Consider the following 24294-nt stretch of genomic DNA (forward strand, 5'->3'; position numbering starts at 1 on the left):
CTAGGCTTCGTGTGTCAGATCGACCTCACACAATCCCTTGTACGTCGCTTTAGAATCCTGGGCAGCCAGGGAAAGAGTTTTTCAAAGAACTGCCCTTTCAAATATTGTTCCTTGAAGGCTGACCCATGACTAAGATTGCAATCCTTGCTGGGAGCTATAGCCACTATGTTGAAATGGTTTAGAGTTTAGACTCTTTATTCATTTGACTCATGAACCGCCTCGACTATTTCTGTTTAGAACGTGACAGGGTCATCTGTCTGGGAGCTGTTGTTTTCTCTCAAACTAATTTTTATTTGTGCGACTGGCCTGGTTTGGATTAATGCTCGGGTTCTCATTCAGCCAATCAGACCGTTGATATTTCCAGCCCGCTTCTTTGAGAAAAAGCTATTGGATTCCCTGTCACTTCAATCCTTCCCTTATCGAAAAGCACATCTTCACTTTCTGTGGTCATTTGACTCATGCAATAACTCTGTATGGCTTCATTTAATGTTGTTTGGCAATAAAATAGCTATGTTGTCAGATGTCATTAAAGGGACAGGCTGTACTGGCCAAAGAGAGGGAATCTAGAGAAGAGTATAAAGCATCAGCTAAGGGACGTTGCATGGTCAGTATCAGTATAAAAACAGACCTTTTGGGGGGGAAATCCAGAGGCACACTGATGTATTGATTATTCCTCTCATATTTGACAACAAATAGAACATGTTTTCCATGTTGTCAAGTATCAAACTGCATGGCAACTACAAGTTTGACTCACCTTGACGACAACACGTCTTATTTTAGGTGACATGGGAACGCGATAGAACATATATATTATACCTGAGAGTGGTATATGGACATATGCAGTATATGTGCATTTGTAAGCGTTGAGCTACTTGTTCAACTTCTACAATGAAATGCTTCTGTATGACTCTCTATGTACTTTGGCCCCATTCATCATTTACAAGTCATTGATCAATAGTTTCTAGCAAAGATATGCGTATACAACACCTCGCCTCCATCCACCCACAGTTTTGAAATTCACAATGATGTCTGTATGCCCTCTCTGTGCACTCAGATTGATTACAATTGAATTGCTGACCAATGAGAAAATGGAGTGCACCTCGCTTTCTTAATTTGTCAGAGCAGTTTTATCTGAGTAATACGTTCCCTGTTTTATTTGTTTAGGTGCGGAGTAAATCAGAATTGAGAGGTAGAAGGCCGATTAAACATTACATTCAGATGACAAACGTTCGGCTTTCTTTGAACATCAGTCAAAGTCATGCACCTAGCGTTTCAGTTAATTGAATCTTTTGGTGGGTAATGGATTGGGTTGAGGTACAGAAACTCTTTTCCATTTGAAGTTGCTTCTCGACTTCCCTTGTCTTGTTGAATTAACATTGCAATACTTTTGAATTCAAACTTTTGCATTCAACTATACTTAAAAAATGGACATATAGCCTCTTCCACAGCGACAAATGTATTGTAAATAATTATGTTCACGCCACAGCCGTTTGCGTAATGTTGTTGATAATTGGTCATGTCTACATTTGACATGTAGACACAATTTAGTAGTATGTGAGTATTTCATAAACCATATACTTCATTCAATGTAATACTACACTGTGGTTCCTATTCTTGCCTTCGAAAATCCATTACACGCTTCTTAGGAAGACTCGAGCCCTACCAATGAAAATGCTTCTACTGATATTAGAAAAATGTATGTCTGTTTTTACAGCCACTATATCTGCTTTAGATGAAATGTTACTCTCTCCATGTTTTTACCATTACATTAATAAACAATGACCAACGGCACTTTCTCTTGCAGTTCCGGCAAACATTTACAAAGTTTCGGAAGACATCACTGTGAACGAAGGCAGCAATGTGACATTGAGTTGTCTAGCCAATGGGAGGCCAGATCCATCAATCACCTGGCGACTGCTCAATCCATCAGGTAAGAGCCAATAAGCACCCAGCAGCATCTGACTCTTATCAAAGGCCAGCATTTTGTCATTGTTGCTTATCACCGTATATCTGTGTTCTCAGACATGAAGGGGAGGGATGGGGTTGGGAGTTGGGCGAGGGTTCCTGTGTTCAAAATGAAACGGGGTATTCGTCCTTGTTTCTCCGTGTTTTAGGATTATTCTATGTGCAATCCTCCAGTCAATTCTTTAGGTTACGTTTATTTCAGGTATACCGGATGCTTATTATTTCTGAGAGAGATAGAGGGAGAGCGAAAGGAAGAAAGAGAAAGATAGTAGACTTGAAGAGAGGGAGAGTAATGATGTCCCGTTGCTTAATGTTGTTGTCTCCCTGTGGATGTGGTCAACACGGTTCGTTTGCCTCGTTCCCCAAAGATAGTGATCATCTCATTGAGTTGTGCATGCCTGAAGAACACCTGTACATTCCTGAGACACACCTGCAGCTTCTCGCACTCCCCTTTCATTCAAACACAGAACTGGATGATTTGACAATGCAATTTCTTTCGAGTGAAAGCCCTCTAACGGATTGCAATAATGAAACCAATATGTTGTTGTGGTTGCTCTAAATCGAACCATTACAGCCAATTATCCCAGGAATTTTATTTTCCAATACTCCATTTTGAAATGTTAATGTTTTGCTATCAAACTGCAGCTCAAACCTTTGTAGTGCATACATTTTTTCAAACTTTTAGTGTAGCAATGTATAGCCATTGATTATTTAAGAAGATAACTTATAAATGCCTAATGAGCTGAGGTTAACCGTTGGACCCTTTTAGAACCCCAAAATATAAGCTTGTCTTTCTCCATTGTTTGTCAACAAGGTATTTTGTAAGCAAACACTTTATAGCTTCAAAGCCTGGTTAAAGCTATCATTTTGATCTCGTTTGACGGCTCTGTCTATGATTTTGATAGTGGTTACAAGCAGATCATTATTTTTAGCGTTGGAATGTTTGCGTCTAATAAAAAAGCAGACGCAATGGAAAAGTAGAAAAACACGCAGTCCCCACTTTTCCATCAGAGTCAAGATTGATGTTATTCTTTCAGACTTGTCAGATTGACAGAGGAGTGCCTCTTCATTATTCTAGCAGAGTATAACAGAGAGCACAATTGAAACGTAACATGACTTAAAATGATGTATTGGATGAAAGAACTGTCATTTTCTATTTCAGCTCTCCCTGCATGGTCTGGGATCGCCACTATTCGCTTCCCAGAGTTACAGACAGAAACCATGACATTAGTCTGTTGTCTCCCTCCCAAATTCTAGCCCCTATTTTCCTTCCTGAAAAGATGCAGATACAGGGAAAATGCAGGCTTAGCAAAAGTATGTGCTATTTATTCAGATATTTTAGAGATTTCCACGTTGTACACACATTGGGATTGGAAGTAAGAAAGTGTCAGCTATTGCATTTTATGCCAATAGTTGTATTCATTGAGGACGTGGGATGTTGTTGTCCCTGATATTGACTGGGACGCAGAACATTGCCGGGCTTACTGTGTGTGGGGATGTGATCAATAGAGCAAGGCGTACAGCGTCCGTTCTCTCTGGGCCTGTGCTCTGCCTCAGTGTGTCTCCACCCCACCCAATGTTTATTTCTGAAGTGTATCTGTAAAGGTCAGAGGCGGGGGGCGGAGGGCACCACACTGAGAATGCTGCGAAGAAAGTGGAACTCTTGGTAAAGCAAGGAATCTTTCAGTGCACGCTTCCAGGCCACCAAAATGGAAGTCAGACAAGTATGAAATATACATGCCCTTTGGTGCTCTTCATATTACACGCTTTAGGCTATGGGAAGCCACTCACAGATATCAGTGGTACATGGCTTTTTGAGGGAAAAAGCTATGTTTTTGAGGGGTATGTTTAAGTATGCGAATAAGAGATCTCATTAAATGTGTGATCACTCACATCATTGGATAATTCAAGAGCTGAGCGCAGTTAATTCATGTTAAATTATGCATTTGATGTTCCCGCCCCTGGTATAATGCCTTTTGGCACTCATTTAATGCTGCAGGGGTATAGCCAGGATCAACCTCCGCTCTACTGATGAGAACTCACACACCTGGACAAGCAGGGATGATGGCTCGCCCCTCCCAACATCCAGACTTATTCTTGCACATTAATTATTCTTGCAAATCCCTTTACATCTTGTGGTGTACTTTGTTGAGAAAAAAATGTACTTGATACGATTGGGATGTGTTGTTGTCTCACCTAGCTATCTTAAGATGAATGCACTAATTTCATGTCACTCTTGATAAGAGTGTCTGCTAAATGACTAGAATGTCAAATGTACTGCACATTAGTAGACATCTAGTCAAACCAATTAACCATTATGCTCAGACAGGGATGTTAAAATCAGACTAGATTCAAATGTATTCTAAAACAACATCCTAGCTGTTAAATAAGGGTGTTCTCCCCATACTACTCTGAAACCAGCCATGCTCCAGGGTGGACTAGCCATAGGGCAAATACCAGATGGGCTGGTCCATCTTTAACACAGTGTGCTGTATTAATAGTTGCTGTTTTTTAACAAGATTATAATTATTTGGATAATCATGTGAGACTCGGGCCGGTGTGGCGGCCTTGAGGGAAACAATGGGCCGGGTGTTAGAGATGCCCGGATCTATTTCTGGTCAAAGTCTGTCCCTGCCATTCTCTGTACTATGAGTGACTTGGACTAGGTCTCAACAATACACCACTCATCCCTGTCCAGCACTGCTCAGCGTGCTACACACTCCAGTCCCCACCTCTGTCAGCCCTGAGATTAAAGTAGAGAACTTCCCAGAACTAGCCACACAATCCCAAGGTCCCTGACTTGCATGTTCATGGAGGGCTCACTGCTCCTCTGTGCTCAGTGCAGGAAACAGGCAGTGCCTTGCTGACATTCTCCAGGCTGTCCCTGAGAAGGCTGTGAACTGTGAGATGTGACAGGCCCTTGTCAGGGTGGCTCAGGTTCAGCCCTGGCAGCGGGTGTGACACATGTAGAGGGCTGCTCGTGGGAGGGGATTAAGTGCTCTCCCCAGGGATCAGAGACAGAGAGAGAGCGCCTCATCTGGCACTGCAGCTGATCCCGGACCTGTCCACTGTCACTGAAGGTTTATCCCGTCCACACACACACACACACCATTAGCACCACCCAGCCACACTCAGTAAAAAGAGGCACACTTGTTGTTGTGTGACTCTCTCCCATCATCACTCTCAGCTCCCCCCCCAGGCCTTTGTGACCACAATGTGGTGCATCATGGGATGTGCTAAGGGTGATGTGACCTGAGTGTCCTTGGTCAACACAAAGAGCGTGTCCCAAGGCCACCCTATTTGACCAATCCATAAAGACTCAGGAAATTAGAAGCCATGCTGGAATAATGTGTAGTCTATGATTCAATGAAATAGATTTGTTTATCTGATGCGCTGGTCAGCGTGATACGGCAAGCCTGCACTAATGGGAATGATATCTGTAAAATAGTTTTGAGCTTTTAGGTTTTTATCTAAGAGTGGTCTTTCACTGAGGTGAAAATGTTTCCCTAAAGACCTCCGTATATGTAAGCATGTGGTTGTTTTCATTTAGGTTGGCCCTCTAACTGCTGATGTGACCAACATAATGATCGAGATGGGGTGGTGCTTCAGCTCAGTCACTTGTTCATTATCTTCCCACTAAGAGTCTTAAAGAACAGGCTGGGGTAATTATGTATTGATCCCTCATCATCGAAATCAGACAATGGCCCGACAAAAAGATTGACTCCATGGGTTTGGGAAAGATAAAGCCGAGCGTTTGCCATTTGACAACACTTGGAAAGTAGCGGCGACAAAATAAAATAAATGTTGCAGAGCCATTTTGGACCCTTCTCCCCAAGTTCTCCTCAAATCAACTGCTTAGCATAAATTACTATTCACAAAATAAATCTAACATTTCTCATAGTGGTAAATGATGCTCATGAATAATGCATGGTCATGCAAATGAGCATTTCGTTGCCAACTGCAGTTGCGCTGCAACCTGATGCTGAGTCTCTCCTCACTGGTGGTTTGTGCTTTGCTCACTATAGTGTCTCAAATCTTCCTTCTAATTCCCTTATGACAGGTCTGTCCAAAACACTGGCTCGCCAACAGACGCTCGCACACACACACACACACAAACACACACACAGTTGAACTACCCTGTTCAAGGGAACATGTCATCAGAAGTATAAGGGCTCTTTTGGCTAGGTGGGCATTCCGTGCTGCAGTACGAGGCTCAAACGTGAGTGGAATTTCTGTGATTCCATGCTAATGTGACCAGGATTAGAGTTGACCTACCCAGTCCCATCTGATTCATTCTGAGAGGAGTTATATGCTGCTGCAGGCTCTCAGCTCCCTCCTGGCAGGGGACTCTGTGTGTGTGTGTGTGTGTCTGGGGGAGTGGTTGGGAGGTGGTAGTGGATTGGGGGACACAGGAGGTTGGTGGCACCTTAATTGGGGAGGATGGCTCATAGTAATGGCTTGAACGGAATAAACGGAATGGTCTCAAACACATGGATGTGTTTGAATCCGTTCCGGTAATGCCATTCCAGTCATTATTATGAGCTGTCTTCCCCTCAGTAACCCTCTGTGGTTGGAAGCTCTCTCCTTCTCTGTTGTGCCTTCACCATAATGTCGTTGCTTTCCCAAGAATTGAAGGCATTTCAATTGTTGAGACAATCCCAATACGGTTCAATGCAAGTAACCTTTCACCACACATTTATGAGTGTGAGGCTCACGGACCACTGCACTGTTATGTTGCTCCCCAATCCTGGTGCTAGATAGCTCTAGGGTCGTACGCCTCTTATTCGGGACTAGAATTTGTTGGAAGATAATTATATGCCTTGTCTTTCATTGTTGCTGGTGCACAGGCAACATGATAAATTCAAAGCATGGCACAAGCAAAATTGAGCTTTTCATCAAAGTTGAATTTTAAGTGCCATTTTCGTAGAGAGGTTTTTCAGTTCCGTTTTCATAATAAACACCGTTCATCATAAATGGGGGAGAGTCATGAAGTGGAAATGGTTTATTTAATTGTCATAGCTTGTCATGCGTTTGCGGCTTAGCAAGATAGATCGGGGCCGATCGAAAGTACATCCGGGCACAAAGCAAGTTCGAGACGTGCGGTGCTGAATGTCTTGGACCTTAAACGTTTTGCCTGTATTCACAATAAGCAGAAGTGAAGGGGGATGTTTAGCAATGCTAGGCAGAGCTAGCTGCTCAACGGGATGGTCTTGGACACTTCTCCTAGGGGTCTGTCTGCGTCAAGGCAACATCATTGGCTTTGTTTTTAACTGAGTGAGCCCAGGACTTTAGGGGGAGAATGGTAGATAACACCTATTCATGTCTTAAACTTGTATACCCAGTCAGAACAGGATACAGGCATAGACGCACACTCTCTCGCACACGCACACCTGTCTTCCGTTTTCTACAGTTCACACACAGCCACGAACAAAAGCATACACACCCACGCAAACTATCGATGTCTGTGATTTGGGAGCTGATTTATTGCTCCGACATTCTAAGATGATTATGTGAAATAAGAAATGTGCACTCCATGCTCTCCCACCTCATTGGGCTTCTCGCTCACTCACTGGATTAGCATAGAGTTGTATGGCTGTGCCATCATGGGATTTTGAATGTGCTCCAAATCAATCACTTTTCCATTCCCCATGGGGCCCATGGAAAGCAGTGACGTATGCCTGCTGAATCCACACAGAGATAGAATAGCTATAGAAACAGGTTCTTTCCTGGTGAAGGTAAGCCTACTTCTCATTGTTACTTTGTTTCGGAGAGTTAATACTTGAAGTGTATGTAAAGAGGTTCATGTTTATCAAGAGGCTGCTCAAGCCTCCTGGGCGACATTTTTTTATCCAATAGAGTAATGAATTAAACAAAAACAATCGGGTCATATTCATAACACAGTTGTTTCTGGACCCTGCTGTGTTATTTACTTAATATTTCCAGTTCGCTTGTAGTAAATACGTTTCATTATTCTAATCATTTTGGTCACACTTTATTTGGATAGCCTGTAGATCTGTAGATGGAAATCTGCTTGCTAAGGTTACAGTCAGGGTTAGGTTTAGAATAAGGGTAAGGGTTAAGGTTAGGGTTGAGGTTAGAGCTTGGGTAAGGGTTAGTAGATAGTATACATTTTACTGATAGTCCATCTGTAGTTGCTCTACAGACCATCCAAACAAAGTGTTACCTAGATAGATTCTGTGAGTAAGCTACAGTATTGTAGATTGTAGCCAAGCCATCTTCTTCTTCTTCTTCTCTCTCTCTCTATCCTCTCAAGAAATATATATTCAGGTGAAGTCCAACTGCCTTAACGATAAAACGATCAAGCAGCCACAATACATTTCCATGGCAACTGATTTCAAATCCTACTTCTCCAATCATGGCATCCTTTGTCCGCGATGAGCGTGTTTGACATGGCTGCTGTGGTCATGCTAGGAGGACCCTTTGATCTGATTTCTCTTTTCATGAGCATTGAACTACACAAGACAATAATACCAACCAGAGAAACAGAGGCGTAGCCGCAGAGATCCTGCTAAATGACCAATAAATGATCAGTGTTCTAGTTCTATGGGTGTAGCAGAGAAAGAGCTTGATACATTGGGCATGCAGCTGTGAATGCTGCTGCGTTGCAGTTCGAGACTTGAAGTTGAGGTTGTTAGGTATGTTTACTGAGACCACATTTCGGATTTAGCCACCAACAAATCTAGGAGAATAACTTGAGTCTCTAATTGGAGAAATGTGATATGTCAATTGTTGTCTTTTTGTTGTGTTATTTAAGACAAGGTAGGTGTGTGTTGTTAGGTTCTAAATAAACAGAGTTAAAACTCACGGACGATTAGTGAAGCTCAAACCAGGTTTATTCACCCAGTGGGTCACACAGCTGCATAAAGACCAAAACATATTTACACCAGCACTTGTATTTAAACCTTTGTCCTATGCGGAGTCTCCTCCTTTCACATCTGGACAGCCAATGCATCTCTGTTGCTAGACAGGACTTTAGTGATGCCTGTTCTTTCTCGTGCCATCTGACCTGACCTCGGCCCAAATTCCTCACTCCTCCCCAACTCACGGCTGTCCTGTTGACTTGTAACAAGTTTCCATAGGATACCTGATGTCTAACAATAACATGTTCTGGCAGAATGTAAACGTTCTGCATTCCCCTCTCTCCCTCGGTGACATGGATGAAAATATTTCATCTTTTTACGTTTAGAAGTCAGAACCCATCAGTGTTCACAAAGCAAATAAATTGTTTTGGAACAGCCTTCCACATTCAAGTTCCAGAGTTGTTACTTAATTTCACAGGGTAGAAGACCTTGCTCCCTGAGTGTCAGCTCAGTTGAGGCGTGCCCATTGTTTTATTTAGTCGGGTTCGGTGGCATTTGGAGGTTTAGCTGGGGGTTTTTTTCAGACACTGTCTCTGTCTTCTACACATTTGAGGGGGTTGGGAAAAACATGTTGGTTATGAGGTTAAATATGTCTCAGGAGTCTTCATGCATTCACTGCAGGCTATTGTTCCTGTCAATCAATATCCATTTAGCAATGCCAAGAGAAATGTTGATACAGTACATTTGTGAACAGCTTTAGTCAATGTTACCCCATGGTACCTTCGTCAATGCTATCCCAATGCTATGTAGCAATTGGACCGGTATCTAATCACTCCAAGACAGCACTGCGGAGTCAGCTTCTTATCCACAAGCTTGGCATTCTCCTCATCCTGATCACACCTAGATCTGTCCATATTCTGAGTAGATAGGCTAAATGAGAGAAACTCGGGAGACATACGTGACTAATTAAGGGAACTGCTGTCTCAGGTTTGTCTATTTGATGCTCCATTTGATACAAACATTTGGTCCGACATTACTCCGGCTCATTGGAAGTATCAGAGCTGCATTGAACAGTGTTCTGCTTTACCTGTAAGCTATTCTGTTCTCCCTTTGTCCTCCATTCACCCTCTCTCTCTCTCTCTCTCTTTCTCTGTGTCTCCCCACAGCCGATTCTCTAGATGGGGAGGAGTACCTGGATATATCGGGGATCATGAGGAACCAGGCGGGCCGCTACGAATGCAAAGCCAGCAATGACGTGGCCACACCGGATGTCAAATACGTCAATGTTGTCGTCAACTGTAGGTTCATTTTGGGGGGTGACTCCTGTTTCTCCTGGCCTTACATTTTTTTTTTTACAACACCCAGTTGCTTGTCTTTCATTACTTGATGATTGGTTTTATGCAGAGAGGGAAATAATATAACCAAGATGAACTATTGTGATTGGATCCTCAGATCCTCCCGCCATCAAGAATGCCAAGAGCTCTGAAACCCAGGTGGGCCGAATGGGGGTTCTTCAGTGTGACGCGGCCGCAGTGCCCAAACCAGAGTTTGAGTGGTACAGAGATGACAAGAGGTAAGCATTATGATGTTGTTTAGTACATATCCTTTTGTCCTAATGGGGGAAGAACCTGCTCTATCATCAAAGGAGGCTGGTGGGAGAAGCTATAGGAGGATGAGCACATTGTTATGGCTGGAATGGAATAAATGGAATGGTATCAAACATATGGAAACCACGTTTGACTCCGTTCCATTTATTCCATTCCAGCCATTACAATGAACACGTACTTCTATAGCTCCTCCCACCAGACTCCTCTGCCTATCATGTGAAAATGTAAAAGTTGTCTAGGGAACCATTTTCGCACCTGTGACAGAGAGGACACTTTCATAGAGGAGAACTGTAGGTGGACATTTGTATGTGATCATATTCCAACTAAGCAATGACAGCCATGTTCCTTTCTCTTAGCACTAGTCGTGTAATAACCTCTGAGATTGCTTCACTGTAACATATTCAGTGGCTATGCAAAGCAGAAAAGTAATTTATGGTGATATTCATGAAAATAAAATAACACACACTAAACAGTCTTTGTAAGCTCTAAGTCAAGTCGATGATTTTGATTTTAAAAAAATTGTAAACTGAGGAGCAAAAGTAGTCTAGATACTAGAATTGATGATGGTTCAGATATTTCAAATGTTCAGTAGCATAATCTGATAACAACGGATCAGAGGTGATTTGGTCAAGTGTGAAACGCTCTATCTGGAAAGTGATCCTTGATTACGATATGGATTTGGAAATCTTTAACACTCAACTATTGGGGGGGCAGGTATCCTAGTGGTTAGAGCATTGGACTAGTAACCGAGAGGTTGCAAGATCAAATCCCTGAGCTGACAAGGTAAAAATCTGTTGTTCTGCCCCTGAACAAGGCAGTTAACCCACTGTTCCTTGGCCGTCATTGAAAATAAGAATTTGTTCTTAACTGACTACCCTAGTGAAATAAAAAAAAGAAAAATTAATTATCATCCCAATTTTTTTTTTTACAAATGCAGAACATACATTTACTGCACAGTTTTATCAGACACCCCCGAAGACGAATCCTGTGTAGGTCTTACGCCTGTTATCAATGTCAATTTTTTATTTATTTAATAAATCATTTTGGCTGTAACCCTCCAAATTGTCATTCATTCATAAATTTTATTAATTTTCATATGTACTAGGAGACTAAGTGTTTTATTTCTTGGGCTTCAGGAATGTGACTGAAAAAGTGCCCAGGTCTTGAAAACTAACAAATTAAACTGATTGAAAGTATTAGGAGTATATCGGCAAACAAAGGCCGCGGTCAAGGCTACGACAGCGCCAGTGCAATGTGTGGCGCTTACTCAGGTGTTCAAAAGCGCGTATCAGACCCGAGAGCCTTAGGTAGTTCTTTATGATTTTTAGTTTAGAAAACCATCTCTCCGTAGAAGTGACAGTTACAGGGATGGATAAAAATAGCTTGATTGCCGTAGCAACATCAGGGAAACTGGACAGAAGCCGGGAGTGGTGCTTCAAATGCATCAGTTCAGCAACATCTTTAATTCAGCCTCTCATTCGCCTTAATTCCCGGCCTCAACACCTTACGGAAAGAGATTAACTATAAAGGAAGCTCTGGGGGCAGGTTGTCTGGATGCTGGACAGCTAAAACATTGGTAGATGCGAACAGGTTATCATATTTAGCAGACAACAGTTCTTGAATTTTAGTTCATACTGGTGAACTGTCGTTTGAGTTGTGTGGTTGCAATATCAACAGTCCCTTATCTCTGGTATATGTATATTGGCATTCATCATTCAAGACTAAATTGTGTGCAGTGCGATGGACACCTGCTCTTTCATTGACATAGACTGACCAGGTGGAAGCTATGATACCTTATTGATATCACTTGTTAAATCTACTTCAATCAGTGTAGATGAAGGGGAGACAGGTTAAAGAATGATTTTTAAGCCTTGAGACAATTGATACATGGATTGTGCATGTGGGTGAATGTTGAAGACAAAAGATTTAAGTGCCTTTGAAAGGGGTGTGGTAGTAGGTGCCAGGCTCATCGGTTCGTGTCCAGAACTGCAATGCTGCTGGGCTTTTCATGCCCAACAGTTTCCCATGTGTATCAAGAATGGTACACCACCCAAAGGACATCCAGCCAGCTTGACACAACTGTGGGAAGCATTGGAGTCTCGACCCCGCCCTGTGCAACTGGGTCCTGGACTTTCTGACGGGCCGCCCCCAGGTGGTGAAGGTAGGAAACAACATCTCCACCCCGCTGATCCTCAACACTGGGGCCCCACAAGGGTGTGTCCTCAGCCCTCTCCTGTACTCCCTTTTCACCCATGACTGCGTGGCCATGCACGCTTCCAACTCAATCATCAAGATTGCAGATGACACTACAGTGGTAGGCTAGTTTACCAACAACAACGAGACGGTAAGGGCCCTCGGAGTATGCTGTCAGGAAAATAACCTCTCACTTAACGTCAACAAAACAAAGGAGATGATCGTGGACTTCAGGACCCCCCCCATTCCACATCGACAGGACAGTAGTGGAGAATGTGGAAAGTTTTAAGTTCCTCATCACGTACACATCACGGACAAACTGAAATGGTCCACCCGCACAGACAGCGTGGTGAAGAACAGGAGGCCACCTCAGTAGGCTGAAGAAATTTGGCTCGTCATCTAAAACACTCACAAACTTTTCCAGATGCACAATCGAGAGCATCCTGTTGGGATGTATCACCGCCCTCAACCGCAAGACTCTCCAGAGGGTAGTGCAGTCTGCACAACACATCACCGGGGGCAAACTGCCTGCCCTCCAGGACACCTACAGCACCCGATGTCACAGGAAGGTCAAAAAGATCATTAAGGAGAACAACCACCCAAGCCACTGCTTGTTCACCCCACTATCATCCAGAAGGCGAGGTCAGTACAGGTGCATCAAAGCTGGGACCGAGAGACTGAAAAACAGCTTCTATCTCAAGGCCATCAGATTGTTAAACAGCCATCACTAACATAGAGAGGCTGCTGCCAACATACAGACTCGAAATCTCTGGCCACTTAAATGAACAGACTTAATAAAGGTACCACTAGTCACTTTAAATAACGCCACTTTAATAATGTTTACATATCCTACATTACTCATCTCATGTATATACTGTATTCTATACCATCTACTGCATCTTGCCTATGCCGCACAGCCATCGCTCATCCATATATTTATATGTACATATTCTTATTCATCCCTTTACATTTGTGTGTGTTTGTGTGTGTAAGGTAGTTGTTGTGAATTTGTCAGATTACTTGTTAGATTTTACTGCATAGTCGGAACTAGAAGCACAAGCATTTCGCTACACTTGCATTAACATCTTGCTAACCATGTGTATGTGACCAATAAAATTTGATTTGATTTGAGTCTACATGGGCCAGCATCCCTGTGGAACGCTTTTGACATCTTGTAGAGTCAATGACCCAACAAACTGAGCCTGTACCGAGGGAGTAAAGGGTTTGCAACTCAATATTAGGAAGGTGTTCTTCATGTTTTGTGCACTTTGTCTTTCCTGAGACATTGTGCATTATACACTATCTGGAGTGGCAATACTCAGTATAGAACACAGTCGGGCCATAACATGGACCAGGCCATGGTGAAAACACACGAGACACTCAAGTTGGATATACAGTGCCTTGCGAAAGTATTCGGCCCCCTTGAACTTTGCGACCTTTTGCCACATTTCAGGCTTCAAACATAAAGATATAAAACTGTATTTTTTTGTGAAGAATCAACAACAAGTGGGACACAATCATGAAGTGGAACGACATTTATTGGATATTTCAAACTTTTTTAACAAATCAAAAACTGAAAAATTGGGCGTGCAAAATTATTCAGCCCCTTTACTTTCAGTGCAGCAAACTCTCTCCAGAAGTTCAGTGAGGATCTCTGAATGATCCAATGTTGACCTAAATGACTAATGATGATAAATACAATCCACCTGTGTGTAATCAAGTCTCCGTATAAATGCACCTGCACTGTGATAGTCTCAGAGGTCCGTTAAAAGCGCAGAGAGCATCATGAAGAACAAGGAACACACCAGGCAGGTCCGAGATACTGTTGTGAAGAAGTTTAAAGCCGGATTTGGATACAAAAAGATTTCCCAAGCTTTAAACATCCCAAGGAGCAAGCGATAATATTGAAATGGAAGGGGTTTCAGACCACTGCAAATCTACCAAGACCTGGCCATCCCTCTAAACTTTCAGCTCATACAAGGAGAAGACTGATCAGAGATGCAGCCAAGAGGCCCATGATCACTCTGGATGAACTGCAGAGATCTACAGCTGAGGTGGGAGACTCTGTCCATAGGACAACAATCAGTCGTATATTGCACAAATCTGGCCTTTATGGAAGAGTGGCAAGAAGAAAGCAATTTCTTAAAGATATCCATAAAAGGTGTTGTTTAAAGTTTGCCACAAGCCACCTGGGAGACACACCAAACATGTGGAAGAAGGTGCTCTGGTCAGATGAAACCAAAATTTAACTTTTTGGCAACAATGCAAAACGTTATGTTTGGCGTAAAAGCAACATAGCTGAACACACCATCCCCACTGTCAAACATGGTGGTGGCAGCATCATGGTTTGGGCCTGCTTTTCTTCAGCAGGGACAGGGAAGATGGTTAAAATTGATGGGAAGATGGATGGAGCCAAATACAGGACCATTCTGGAAAAAAACCTGATGGAGCCTGCAAAAGTCCTGAGACTGGGATGGAGATTTGTCTTCCAATAAGACAATGATCCAAAACATAAAGCAAAATCTACAATGGAATGGTTCAAAAAGAAACTTATCCAGGTGTTAGAATGGCCAAGTCAAAGTCCAGACCTGAATCCAATCGAGAATCTATGGAAAGAACTGAAAACTGCTGTTCACAAATGCTCTCCATCCAACCTCACTGAGCTCGAGCTGTTTTGCAAGGAGGAATGGGAAAAAAATTCAGTCTCTCGATGTGCAAAACTGATAGCGACATACCCCAAGCGACTTGCAGCTGTAATCGCAGCAAAAGGTGGCGCTACAAAGTATTAACTTAAGGGGGCTGAATAATTTTGCACGCCCAATTTTTCAGTTTTTGATTTGTTAAAAAAGTTTGAAATATCCAATAAATGTCGTTCCACTTCATGATTGTGTCCCACTTGTTGTTGATTCTTCACAAAAAAATACAGTTTTATATCTTTATGTTTGAAGCCTGAAATGTGGCAAAAGGTCGCAAAGTTCAAGGGGGCCGAATACTTTCGCAAGGCACTGTAATTTGATTTAGGCCTAATTTAATTTTCCTTGAATATTGCAGCCCATTTGTGTAGGCTATTTGCCAGACAAAACCCGCTGAGTTCAACAAAAAATAGTAGCTGAAATTATCCTCAAACCGACAACGTTTTCCCCCATTGTTAGGCTATTTGATGTGTAATTTTGATTAAAAGTTTATAAATAGCACCTAGATCGCACCTAACTCGCAGCTATAGATAATAGACTGCATAATGAAACAATTGTTTTGAGGGGGGACTTATAAGGTCCCTCAAGGTCCTAAACTATATCTTAACCGCCATCGATAAGAAACATTACTGTGCAGCCGTATTCATTGATCTGGCCAAGGCTTTCAACTCTGTCAATCACCACATCCTCATCGGCAGACTCGACAGCCTTGGTTTCTCAAATGATTGCCTTGCCTGGTTCACCAACTACTTCTCTGATAGAGTTCAGTGTGTCAAATTGGAGGGTCTGCTGTCCGGACCTCTGGCAGTCTCTATGGGGGTGCCACAGGGTTCAATTCTTGGACCGATTCTCTTCTATGTATACATCAATGATGTCGCTCTTGCTGCTGGTGAGTCTCTGATCCACCTCTACGCAGACGACACCATTCTGTATACTTCTGGCCCTTCTTTGGACACTGTGTTAACAACCCTCCAGGCAAGCTTTAATGCCATACAACTCTCCTTCTGTGGCCTCCAATTGCTCTTAAATACAAGTAAAACTAAATGCATGCTCTTCAACCGATCGCTGCCTGCACCTGCCTGCCTGACTTAGAATACGTGGACAACTACAAATACCTAGGTGTCTGGTTAGACTGTAAAATCTCCTTCCAGACCCACGTCAAACATCTCCAATCCAAAGTTAAATCTAGAATTGGCTTCCTATTTCGCAACAAAGCATCCTTCACTCATGCTGCCAAACATACCCTTGTAAAACTGACAATCCCACCAATCCTCGACTTTGGCGATGTCATTTACAAAATAGCCTCCAATACCCTACTCAACAAATTGGATGCAGTCTATCACAGTGCAATCCGTTTTGTCCCCAAAGCCCCATATACTACCCACCATTGCGACCTGTACGCTCTCGTTGGCTGGCCCTTGCTTCATACTCGTCGCCAAACCCACTGGCTCCATGTCATCTACAAGACCCTGCTAGGTAAAGTCCCCCCTTATCTCAGCTCGCTGGTCACCATAGCATCACCCACCTGTAGTACGCGCTCCAGCAGGTATATCTCTCTGGTCACCCCCAAAACCAACTCTCCTTCCAGTTCTCTGCTGCCAATGACTGGAACAAACTACAAACATCTCTGAAACTGGAAACACTTATCCCCCTCACTAGCTTTAAGCACCAACTGTCAGAGCAGCTCACAAATTACTGCACCTGTACATAGCCCACCTATAATTTAGCCCAAACAACTACCTCTTTCCCTACTGTATTTATTTTGGTCGTTTGCACCCCATTATTTTTATTTCTACTTTGCACATTCTTCCACTGCAAATCTACCATTCCAGTGTTTTACTTGCTATATTGTATTTACTTTGCCACCAGGCCTTTTTTTTGCCTTTACCTCCCTTATCTCACCTCATTTGCTCACATCGTATATAGACTTGTTTATACTGTATTATTGACTGTATGTTTGTTTTACTCCATGTGTCGTTGTATGTGTCAAACTGCTTTGCTTTATCTTGGCCAGGTCGCAATTGTAAATGAGAACTTGTTCTCAACTTGCCTACCTGGTTAAATAAAGGTGAAATAAATAAAAAAAATAATGCATTATTTGGCATTAATAGACTGGTTTTACGCACAACTTTTTATACAGGCTGGAAGAGAGAGCGATGACGGCTTAGTTCAGGTAGGTTCAGGTAGCCTGTCCAGGACAGCTGAATATTCGACAACAAAAAAATCAGTTGGTGTTCTGTTGTATCGAATATGTATTTGACAATCTGCTTTGTTGGAATTTCCAACTTTAATTACTGAACAAGTAATTACATTATACCACAAGCCAGCAGTCTAAATGGCAGCATTGTGACACCGTGTATCGCTTCGTGAAATGTTAGGCTTAACCTGAGAAAATGACGACCAAACAGGGCTTCCAATAAACATTTATCTATTAGCTCAAGCAAAGCCATGCCCTGGCACCATAGAAGCCTGCCGTCGGTTCGATAGGCATGCAGCCGCATAGACATGTTGCAATTTCAGCGCCATGGACAGCGAACGGTTGTCTACTTTGTGAGTGGCTGTCTGGCTGACATTCGATTATTACAACGCCAACAACCTACACATCTCAAGGAACCATGGAACCTTGTGGGTTACAATCTTGCTGTAGTTGTTTTGTTCCCCTGAACTCCTGGCTTGGTTATTTCTTGAGATAAATCCACATCTCATGCCATCTGTTTTTGTGGATCCAGCGATATGCCACAATCCAAAATGAAAGATAAGCACCGTATAATTTCCAGATTTGCTGTGCTTATCTTTTCATTTAGGGTTGAGTAATATAGCTGGATCTACACAGTCAATGGCATGGGATGTGGACTCGTGTTGACATTTGAGGTCAGAAAACATCTGTCACACTCTGAATTGAAACTCTGAAATCCCTTTAAGTTCCCTTCCTTACCTCTGCATGATGTACAGTGTTATTATTTTATCTCCTTCAACAACTTGCTTAATGTAATACAATACCATCATATCAAATCATGCTCGGCCGGCTGATTTTATGTCTTGTCTTTAACCATGAAGTTAACGTACCTTATCAAGCATATTTACTTCCACATTGCAAGAGGCTTGTTCCCCAACTTGTTTCCTGTAATTTCCTTTAACCTTACCAGCACTGACCTTGTCACGACTGCCCACGACTGCTGTTATATTTGAACTACTTTACCACTGAAATCTCCACACCATCTCCCAGTGGCATCTGATGTATAGGAATCCTGTAGTGCTTATTGATAGTGTAGCAATTAGCGTTTCCCAAGACTGACCCGCTCCTCCTAATCTTCTACTGGGAATTCTGAGGCTCATTACTGTTGTTGCTGCTTGGTCCTTTGATCTGGAACCTCCCGGTCCTCTATTAGTCTCTAGTTTCTGATTACATCCCACGTCTTGGCACCTGCCCTGAGAGGGGGGTAGTACAGTATAGCCTGGTTAACACTGACTGAACACTGCACTCGCTCATTGTGAACTGAAACGATGGTGATCGTGGAGTTCAGTCGGGTTTAACCAGGCTAGTTACAGTAGGTTGGTTCTTGTTCAGTCTCCTGTGGTGTTCAGAGGCTGATATTCCGACAGTGTTGAATAATGGACAGCGTTTTTGTTTCTCCCCATTGACATGAGTTGCTGTCACAACCACTTCAGAACACTTTTCATTTTCCCTGCCACCTACAAAGCTCGACACGTCTTGTTGATTTCCTTTATCAACAGCCTGTAGACATCCTACTTCTGTCACTCACCGTTTCCTGTAATAGCCTACTTTAGATGCACCCACATGCCAACTGGAGAGTCGAGGAATGAGATGTGTCTGCCTGATTGTTTGACACATTCCCGTTCAAACCAGTCACCCTCTCTGTGCCCTCTGCCCCATTTCAATACTGGAATCAAATCTGTCCTTCTGTTAAAGAATGGCTGTGACTTCTTAAAGTTAATATGTCATTTAAAAGACGTGTGCTGCCATCTGCCAGTGGAAGATGATGGTGCAATGAACTAGGTATTATTTGGATCCATTCACTGGATGCTTCAGACTTCACACAATTGCTTATGTCCAGACCAGGAAATGTTGTATTCCCGACTGCTCAACCTTGTACATGTAACTCTGTCTTCCTCCATTTAGTATGATATGTTACAAATTCCAATTAGTTGTGGCTAACGTTGGCTAGGTGGCTAACGTTGGCTAGGTGGCTAACGTTCGCTAAGCTAGGTGTTAAGCTTAGGGTGTAAATGTAGGAGTTAGGTTAGGGTGAGTTAACATGCTATGTAGTTGCAAAGTACCTAAAAAGTAGTAAGTAATTGCATAGTTGCTGAAGTTGTCCGTGATGAGCTTCGAACACGCAACCTTTGGATTGCTAGACATTTGCATTATATGCCCACCCATCCACCCCAAACAACCCCCTACCCTCCCTAATTTTGTTTTTGCCTCAGCTAACTTTCTGTCTTAGAGAACCATACCATGCTGTGCTGCTAGAACCACACCCAATCATCTAACAGCATGCATGTGTTCTGAAATCCCATAGTGCCTTTAGTGTCAAGGGAGTCACCTGGCCCAGGTTTGATATTTTGGTCTAATACCAATTTCCATGACATGAGCCACATTTCTTCATTGGCCTTATCATCACTGTTGGTGTCAACAATCCCACTGAGGTTTTGTAGTCCCTCCATACTCCACCCAATGTGTCCCACTAAAGTTTTGTAGTCCCTCCATACTCCACCCAATGTGTCCCACTAGGAGGATCTCAGCACTTCTTCAACTTCCTGCTTCCCCGCCACCAGATTATGCTGTCTCATGATGTGCAATCGCTTTGCTTTTCATGCTAATGTTTTATACTACCGTGTGTCAGCACAAAACCAAACCCACTGCCCAGGTTGGGTTAGTTTCCTTAAGTCAGTCTCAGCTGTCCTAGCACCTTAGAGGTCTGATTAATTTCCTTAAGTCAGTCTCAGCTATCCTAGCACCTTCGTTCCACAGGGATGCTGGCCCATGACTCCAATGTTTCCCACAATTGTGTCAAGTTGGCTGGAAGTCCTTTGGGTGGTGGACCATTCTTGATACACACGGGAAACTTGAGGTTGAAAAACTCAGCAGCGTTGCAGTTCTGGACACAAACCGGTGTGCCTGGCACCTACTACCATATCCTGTTCAAAGGCACTTAAATCTTTTGTCTTGCCCATTCACCTTCTTAAACCTGTCTCCTCCCCTTCATCTATGCTGATTGAAGTGGATTTAACAAGTGACATCAGTAAGGGATCATAGCTTTCACCTGGATTCACCTGGTCAGTCTATGTCATGTTGTGTGTACTCGGTGTCAATAGACTCTATGATAAGGCAAACCAATGTTATCATAATTCATTATTTGTATGTAAATGTAGGAGAGGAACTGTGTGAATATTGAATTTCATATTCACTTTTCTTTTGAAACGAGCTGACTAGTACTGTACAGTATGTATTCTAAAGACAAAAGTGGCAGACTAATCAGATGTCCTGAGTCTTATGCATATTGTGTTATAATGCCTAACGTGATGTGCCGTCTTGTCCAGGCTATCCAACGCCCAGGGAATCAGCATCCAGATCGTAGGGACCACAACTGTCCTGATGATCTCCAACGTTACAGAAGAGGACTATGGAAACTACACATGTGTTGCAACCAACAAACTCGGGATCCAAAATGCTAGTCTCTTCCTCTATAGTAAGTGCCTTTGGAATAATATGCAGTCCCCCAAATATCTTAAGAAAATGTTTCTGAAATTAGACACATTATACAATGTTACAAATTCTAGGCCCATTCCGTTTCAGATGTGGGACTAGAAAAGGTTGTAATACATGGTCTAACCACCAGATGTCACTCACTGCACACAAATCAATTCCTGTAGGGTCATAGCAGCAGTACCGTTACTCAGACAGGCATAGCAATGTATACATTTACACATTATTATATCACATAGAAGTGACATATATTGAATGAAACATCAACAAAATGAATATGTTAGTTTTTAACTTGTCTTCCTCTGAATCTTTCTCTCTCCTTCTCCCTCTCCCTCCAGGACCTGGGACGGGTCGAGACATCAACGGCGCCGCCTGCCTATCCCAGTCACTGTGGCTCCTCCTGGCCTCCATCACCTGCCTTCTCTTCAAGTGTTAATAGCACCACCAACCTACCATTGTTATTACCTACCCGGTTATTACATTGAGACTGTTTGCATAACGTAACAAAAATCCTGATGTGCTTCGACGCACCAAACTAGATAATAAGAAGATAGAATGGGCTTATTAATAAGTTTTAGTAACAAAAAAATATGAAATGGAGAAAATGGAACAAAGTGTTTTTTTTGTTTTTTTTTAAAGAAACAGTTATTACCATTTGAAGATGCTGAAGTCTTGCTTTTCTGCTGTCATTACTCTTGTTTCAGTTGGGGGGGGGATTGGGTGTGGTCCATTTGTATTTTGTCCCCATGAATACGTAAGTCTAAACTCCCAAATGGCAGGGATTTCAGGTCAAGTACAACAATCATGGATATCTATGAGAAGCACTGAGACATTCAAGTTACTGTTACTTTCCTAATGTAATTTTACTGTATTGTTAGACTAAAAGGTCATTGTAACCAGTGCATCATCACACAATAATACGCCAATATATGTCCAAGAATTGACATTTAGAAAAACACAAAACAGTAGATTTGAAAGTGTTTATAATACGCATTATGTCCAAGCCAACGTACTCCAGTCAACATTACAGAAAAACAGTAGAACATGTTATATTTGGTATACTTCATTTCAAGAGTATTGGGATCATAAGCCGGGAGCAAACAGCCTCAGCTACGTTAGATACAGGGCTAGTTGTCTCTATATTAACTGCCTGATTTTTGGACCCATCAAAGGAGAAACACAGTAACTGTGGACTAGCATGGTTTGCATCAGTGCAAACCTTGATAGAAACGCTTGAAATGTGAAATCGTCTTTATGTCGAAAAGGAAGACCTACTTTCTTGACCTTCATCAAACAAAACATGCGTAATATTGATGCGTTACTGTATATAACTTCTTCTTTTTTTTAAGTGTCGCTATATGATAAAAATAACTTGTTTCACCACTGTAACAAGAAAAATAGTAATTATTGTTACAGTGTATGTTGCTTGTATGATTACAAACCAATTACATGCTGTTCAGTTTCTCTATGGCAAACTGTATTTACCTTCAGAAATGGCCTGCCATATTAGCTTTTATGGTGTCGACTTTCTCCAATAAATGTTGAGCTACCACAGTTATACTGCTGGAATTTGGATAGAAATGTATGACATGAATGGTGTGCTTTTCTTTTCTGTATGTGTCTTTTCATAATAACATATGGAAATTCATAATTTATGGATTTATTTTCAATAATTTCCGTTAATGGTGTATATACTTGAATCCAATGTCCTTATATATAAAGACACATTTAATATGTCCACATTTCTTAATAAGTCAGTCATTTGTTGATAATTAACTTGTAGGGTTCCATGGCAACAGCGCTTTGCACCATACAAGTAAAACCACTAGAGAACAATGTTTTTAAAAGGGTTTAATAAGGTCAAGTTTGTGCATTTATTGTACCTTTCCAATTACAACATTGTTTTAGTTTTTCTTTGAGTTGGGTACATAGATGTGTTTGGTTTCTAAAATGAAAGCTCACGGAGAGTGACCGTGAGCTGAATGCCAAAATGAATTGACGAACAACAAAGGCCAACAAAAACAGATCGGTCTCATGACGACATTGTCTACCGCTGTCTGTCAAGTCCGTGTGTTCACAAAACCAACCTGTAATGTAAGCAATGCTCTCTGAAATCTCATCATCTTTAAAAACCTCCACTGTATTCATACTGCTTTGGAACCATGGTAGTTGTCCATCTAAGCAGTCAGAGTTCTTTGCTAGAAAACAGACTTGCTGTATGTTAGCCTTAGTGCTATACTGAAAATCTATCTGTGTCTCATCTCTGTATTTTCAATTACCCATAAAACAATGGACGCTAGGCCTACTGTACATCATCCTGCCTATGGACGATAGTTTATTAACACTCCAATAAAGGGGTATGTATTATAATTTAATGGGAAGTGTTTTTACATGTCTGAATGGGAAGGCATGTGGACTATAGCACCGTACTGTATATGTCTACCCGTCAAAGCTAAAGCACTGGGGGAAAGCAGTGGGCGGTCTTGCAGTGATTGACAGTCTCCTCAGCCAGTGAGCCATCAGATGTTGAGTTGAAGTCTTTCCCAAGATGAGGGGTCTCACCTGACTGCGCTATACCCTGCCTATGAATACAGCCCCTGATCCCTTATGACTGATACCTGGGGAACTGAAGGGGACTGATATGTCTACCTAGATTCTTTCTAATAATAAACATTGCATCCCATCGCTGTATAAAATTGGCTTGTGTGTCTGCACACACTGTTGAGTTACTTTGGCTTGTTTTAAGCCATTGAAAGAGATACATGCGGCATGAATTAGCAGTCATTTACATTGGCCACATGTTTATCCATCCCACCAAGCTATGGTTACATGTGTAACCCACCATCGTATGATTTACCTCACCTGTATATAAACTGTTTTTAGAATATATTTAAGCTGAGTCTATCCCTAAGTTCACTTTGTTGATAATACTCCACTGTAGGACACAGAGGAATGTCACATTTCTACTTCCCTTTGTCACAAGAATGGAATTCCTAGACAATTATACAATCATCACACAGCAATGTCCCTGTTTTCTATTTGCTTTGATTAATGGTAACGTTATTGCGATTGATTTCTAAAAATGGTATGTAAAGGTATACAAGAAAATGTTTTGACGCAAAATAAAGTTGTTTGAATTCAGTGTTCTGTATTTGAATGTGGATTGAGATGTCGATGAGTAATCTTTTTGGAGAACGCTTGAAACACAGTATCTTCCTGGTACAATTGTGTTTATCACCATGTAACATGCAAATAAAATAATATACGTATTGTTAATTCTCATTGGA

The 24294-nt window shown here is 42.1% G+C and overlaps 1 protein-coding gene across 5 annotated transcripts in view; it reads left to right on the plus strand.

The window, feature by feature from the left end:
* LOC110507545 (limbic system associated membrane protein) overlaps positions 1–24294 on the plus strand; it is a 1153754-nt gene extending 1129460 nt beyond the window's left edge. For all 5 annotated transcript variants that reach the window (XM_021587598.2, XM_021587594.2, XM_021587597.2 and 2 more), the window contains 5 exons: positions 1805–1930; positions 9953–10084; positions 10239–10359; positions 20842–20990; positions 21346–24294. In XM_021587598.2, the coding sequence (XP_021443273.1) occupies positions 1805–1930; positions 9953–10084; positions 10239–10359; positions 20842–20990; positions 21346–21443 (626 nt within the window). In that variant the 3' untranslated portion in view covers positions 21444–24294. The remainder of the gene's footprint in view (positions 1–1804; positions 1931–9952; positions 10085–10238; positions 10360–20841; positions 20991–21345) is intronic.

The sequence above is a fragment of the Oncorhynchus mykiss genome, chromosome 27, assembly GCF_013265735.2.
Source record: "Oncorhynchus mykiss isolate Arlee chromosome 27, USDA_OmykA_1.1, whole genome shotgun sequence".
Lineage (NCBI taxonomy): Eukaryota > Metazoa > Chordata > Actinopteri > Salmoniformes > Salmonidae > Oncorhynchus > Oncorhynchus mykiss.